The sequence below is a fragment of the Cornus florida genome, unplaced genomic scaffold (assembly GCF_030987335.1).
Source record: "Cornus florida cultivar Cherokee Brave unplaced genomic scaffold, ASM3098733v1 CherokeeBrave_3.0.0_Hap2_Chr01, whole genome shotgun sequence".
Lineage (NCBI taxonomy): Eukaryota > Viridiplantae > Streptophyta > Magnoliopsida > Cornales > Cornaceae > Cornus > Cornus florida.
In genome coordinates this window covers 116,743,715-116,749,273 of record NW_026775571.1, presented here as the reverse complement: position 1 = coordinate 116,749,273, position 5,559 = coordinate 116,743,715, and the positions used below count along the sequence as shown (strand labels likewise).

General features: G+C 33.7%; 1 protein-coding gene across 1 annotated transcript; it reads left to right on the top strand.

Moving 5' to 3' along the window:
* Positions 1–1,392: 1,392 nt before the first annotated feature.
* On the top strand, positions 1,393–2,850 carry LOC132269346 (LOB domain-containing protein 38-like). The gene is made up of 2 exons (XM_059770545.1): positions 1,393–1,631; positions 1,744–2,850. The coding sequence occupies exons 1-2, from the start codon at positions 1,592–1,594 to the stop codon at positions 2,019–2,021; spliced, it is 318 nt and encodes a 105-aa protein (XP_059626528.1). The 5' UTR covers positions 1,393–1,591; the 3' UTR covers positions 2,022–2,850.
* Positions 2,851–5,559: the final 2,709 nt, after the last annotated feature.

The window sequence follows — 5,559 nt, the reverse complement described above, 5'->3', positions numbered from 1 at the left end:
GTTGAAGAAGTTAATTCCTAACCTTAACGGAGAGTAGCTATAAGATGTGTCACGCATATCATATTATTAGTATGTTCACTTAATAAAAATTGAATAATACTTTTAAGAGGATCTTTTCATGAAAAAAGTTATAATTTCTTTCTATTTAATAATTATAATTAAATAAAATTTTAAATTTTTTTAAAAAAATTAAATTAAAAAATTATTTAATATATTTTCCATTTAATAATTATCCAAAACTCAATTAGAGTTTTAGCATTTCAAAAGTACTAAACCACCATTTGGCCGCATTTGGTGTTGTTAACTTATAATAAGCATTTTAATTTTCTTACACAATGTGTTTGATAGCATATTATTTTAAAGCACTTTTTCTAAATATTATTTTTTTCATAAATAAATTCATTCTATATATGTGTTTTATCTCGACTTGCAAAAAATTGCAATTTTTAATTTTACTAAAAGCCATATTAAACCAAAGTATCTATAACTAAAGAGAGTTATTTATTTCATCTTTTTGTTACTAAACACGTCTAGAAGATAATTTTAGCCTGAGCAACGCCATACCGTCACTTAACACGGTCTAGGGACCACCAACCTACAAATTTTCAAATTTAATTACTTGCTTGGAGAACCAATGCACGCAAAATTTTCAATTTTAAAAATAAATAATTTTGAAAAAAAGTATGACAGTATATTATTATTAAATAATAAATACGATAAATCGATCAGTAAATAATAAAGGCGATAAAATTTATTATTAATTATTAAATAATAAAGGCGGTAAATCGACCATTAAATAATAAAGATGGTACTTATCATTAAATATTAAATAATAAAGGCGGTAAATCGGCCATTAAATAATAAAGGAGGTAAAACAAATCATTAAATAGTAAAGGCGTTAAAATTGATCATTAATTATTAAATAATAAAGGCAGTAAACCGACTATTAAATAATAAAGACTTTAAAATCAGCCATATGGTAAGCACATATATCACTTAAGTGGACAAATTAATTAATGAAAAATAATAAATGACATATATCACTTGGACAAATTAATTAATAAAAAATAATAAATAAATAAGATTTTCTTACCCTTTGGAGTGATTAATGAACAATAATAAATAAATAAAATTTTCTTATTCTTTGAAGTGAGAAATACAACTCTTGTCTGTAAAACAAGCAAACCCAATAACCTATCGGGTCAAGTGCAGAAAACATCCCTCAAGTATGCATATAGTGCATATCACACCCCTCAAGTTTCAATTTGGTGCAATTAAGTCCCTGTTGCACATTTAAAACCAAACATGACCAAAGTACCCTTAGTCAATAATTTTATAAAATATATAAAAATATAAAATTTTGTAAAAAGACCAAAAAGGACCATAAACATAACATTGTCGTTTTGCTACAATTCTGTCTGGGTTATAGGAGAAAATCGGCATAGAAGAGTGAGGCGTCGAGATTGTTGGTGAGCTTGGTGTTAGGATTTTTTATTTTTTTTTTTATCAGAAGAGAGATGTCCCAGGTGGCGGTGACCTCGGAGGCTGTGGCGTTGATGGGGGAGACGGTGGCTGAGGCGACTATGAACTCATGGCTTTCATCTCTGCCGTGCCGGAGAACAAGATAGCCGGTAATCAAAAACCTAATTTGATTTGATCAAAGCTTTGTTTTCTGTTTGCTTATTCAATTGATTTGTTTCTTATTCTGTTTGGTTTTTGTTTATTTTTTATTTTGTGTTTAAGCTCTGTTTCAATCACTGTTGTTCAAAGCATGTGGCCGTACAGTGAATTTGGTGAACAGCGTCGTTGGTCTCCTCTCTGCCGGAAAATGGCAGCTGTACCGAGCCGCTGTGGATACGGTGCTCGAAGGCGTCGAATTGCGGCCGATCTATGTTGGAATTCCGTATCCGGATGGCGATGAAGGCTCTTATGCGTTTCTCGTTAACTACATAAAGTTTCAAAATCGGCACTGTTGGGCTCCTCGCTGCCGAAAAATGGCAGCTGTGCCGAGCCGCCGTTGAGACGGTGCTCGCAGGCGGCGAATTGTGGTCGATCTACGCTGGAATTCTGTATCCAGATGGTGATGAAGGCTCCTATGCGTTTCTCGCTAACTACACGAAGTTCAAAATCGGCGCCGTTGGTCTCCTCTCTGTCAGAAAATGGCAACTGTGTCAAGCCACCATGGAGACAGTGCTCGCAGGCGATGAATTGCGGACGATCGACGCTGGAATTCCGTATCCGGACGGCGATGAAGGCTCCTATGTGTTTCTGGCTAACTCGATGAAGTTTCAAAATCGACTCTTTGAACACTCAACCGACTTCAATTTCTCTCCGGCGTCATGATGATCGTGAACTTAGAGAATTGAGATCGTCATCTTTAGGTAAATGATCTGTTGGTCAAGCGATTGATAAAATGTGAAATTGACGGCAAAACACCCGATCAACACCGTCGCCGACAACGTCATTATAAACAACGGATTGTGCCAGCGGTAAGCTATTCGATCGGATCATTCAAAACTCTGAGCATTCTGCAGCCATGGCTGACTCGTCCCAGTTGGAATCGGGGGTGAAGCGGATGCGAAGTGATGACTTGAGATGAGAGATAGCCATGGCCGCAAAATTGGTCCGGCGATCTCTGCACGTTCCGGCACCTCCTTCACCTTCATTATCATCGTCACCAACAGCCACCAGAAACAATACAAATTTTTTTTTTATAAATATTAATATATAATTGAAGGCTAAATTGTAAAATAACACAGTTTAATGGGTATTTTCGGAAAAGTAAAAGGGCAAAATTGGTATTACATCAATAATTTATGTAAGATTTATGACAAAGGGGTAATTTTGCACAATTTCAAAAGATTCGGGGTATTTATTGCAAACTTTTTCAAACAAGGGGTAAAAGTGTTATAAAAAGTATACTTAAGGGGTGTTTTTTGCACTTACCCCTAACCTATCAAAATTAAAAATAAATATATAGAGTTGAAATAAAAAGAGGGAAAAAAGAATTTACTTTTCAAATCTCATATGGTTAAATCTCATAGTTATAATAGAAATAAAATATCAAAGTATAGAAATTAAAAATTGAAAGAACAATGAGCGAGAGAAAGGAAGTGTGAATGTGAATGGCTGATATAGTATTTCTTCGAGGTATTTCTTCATTGTTCATTACATTCCTATGTATATATAGAATAGATTGCAATTGTTGCTTTTGATTTCGGGGCCAACAACTTGCTCCAATCAGGTGGCTCTACATCAATCCATTAATCCAATGTTTTTATATGCATCATCATACCAATGGCAAAAGTGCACATCAGCATACCAACCGCATCAATACACCTATTTTATGTTTACACTATCACGGGTTACTTGATGGCCGATGGGTGGTGGACCCCATATTGTACTACAAGTCTTCTAAATTTTCCTGATATTGAGTTTTGAAAAGTTAGAGATGATCTTTCATGAGGTACATGATAATGTTGCTTAAATATCCTATACCATAAAACCTTTTTAAAGTCTCGAGCATAATTAACTTTTCCCAAAAAAAAAAAAAAAAAAAAAAAAATGATTTGATCATAAAACCATAAGCCTACCATAACCCCCACCTTTTTAGCAATGAAACTTTAATCTATTTCTTTTGATAGCAAACCATAAGCCTACTATAATCTAGGATGCAACTTGGGTTGAAAAACCCAAACTCAACCCGAGCCCAGCTCAATTTTTTACGAACTTGGGTTATTATTTTTATAATTAGGGTTAGACTTGGGTTGAAAAATCTCAAACCGAATTAAATTAGGGTTGGGCTTGGGTTGGAATGCTAGCAACCCAAGCGAACTCGAACCCGAATTATAATATTATTTTCATATATATTTTTTACTTTAAAATATATTATATATAATATTTAAACTACGATTATCTTTTTTCTTTTCAACTTCATTTGCTAAAATCTTAACTTATTGTATATTAACACCTAGGAAACTTAATTTTCTAAGAATTTATTTGTAATTTATTAAAAATCTACAAAAAGTCTTTGAAGTTTTTCTTGTTTAAGAGTAATTTAATCAAAAACTAATTCAAGATCATATTAAATTTTCGATGTAAAAATTAGCTATATGAGTAATCCAAATTAGCCTGAAGTTTTAACACCAAATCTAAACCCGAGTTGTAAGCCCGAATTTAAAAGTAAAATAATGGGTTGGGCTCGGGTTGAGTAGCTAGGATTGAGAATAGGGTAATGGTTGGGCTTGGGTTTAGCATTTCATATGGTGAGTTGGGCTCAATTTATACCTTAAACTAGCCCAACCCGTCTGAGTTGCAGTCCTACTATAATCCCACATTTTTTAGCCTTGAAACGATGATTTTTCCTTCTTGTCCAGAAAATTTCATGCGTTTGTTCTTTTCTTATCTTAATATAAACCTAATATTTAAAGTGTTAGCCTACCAATTCTCAATAGAAACCTTTGAGAATGTTAGACTTGAAGAAGACAAAGACCTAGTTAATGTTAGGACAATAATGTCTCAAATTCTATTATAATTAGGTGTCTATTTTTAGAATCGTATTGTATCTTAGTAATGTTTAGATAACTTTGCTACTGATTTAGGTTTGGGGTTTGCCAGTAAATTAGGTTAATTTGTGGTCTATAAAATAGATGCGTGGGTTATTGTTAAAAGTATGAGTGGAGGGAAACGTGTAACCATAATGGCAATCTCGGCAATGGTATGTGAGTACAATGGGTAGAGAGAGTTTACGTATTTGTAACATTTCTACAGATTATAATGTAATCTTCTCATCTATGGATGTAGCCTTATTTGAGTGAATCATATAAATCTTGTGTATTGTGATTTTTTGAATTCCTTTTCTTCTTCTGTTTTAATTTATTAGTTTCAGTATGTCCAACAAGTGGTATCAGAGCCGATGGTTCCGGGTTTGCGATGTTGCCGTCGTTATATGAAGAAGATCCAGAAAACACAAGGAATCTCAACAGGTGTTGCAAGGGTTCAGTTACAGGTGGAGTCAATTAGTTACGATCATCTATCTCAGCCCGTAAAATAGATTGTGGTTTTGCTCTTAGCCAAGATTTCCCAAAAGAAGAGTGAGTTTGTTCTCTTAACCCGGAAAAGAGCAAGGCGTAATTGTATGAGATACATGGTAAGGGTGGAGTCGTGCAGGACAAACCCCTTGCTATGAAAAAATGTTGATTGACGTGAATGTTAGAATAATGATATTTCAAATTCTATTATGATTACGTGTCTATTTTTAGAATCATATTACGTTTATTACATCTTTAAGGATTATAATGAAATCTCCTCATCCATGGATGTAGCTCTATTAAGATGAACAATATAAATCTGGTGTATTTTGGTGAACTACGTAAATCTTGTGTGTTGTGATTTGAAATCCATTTTCTTCTTCTGGTTTAATTTAGATTCGGCTACGCCCATATCCAAGTGCACGTAAAAGTTCTTTATAGGACTAATGGTGGATGTAAGAGTTCTTTATACGACTAATGAATGGTGTTTGTGATTCAATTGTGCACTAATGAATGGAGTTTGTGATTC

Excerpts from the sequence above, each read along its gene's own strand:
- LOC132269346 (XM_059770545.1), top strand. The coding sequence starts at position 1,592 with ATGGCTTTCATCTCTGCCGTGCCGGAGAACAAGATAGCCG. Across the intron at positions 1,632-1,743 it reads GCCGGAGAACAAGATAGCCG|CTCTGTTTCAATCACTGTTG; the intron begins GTAATCAAAAAC and ends TTTGTGTTTAAG.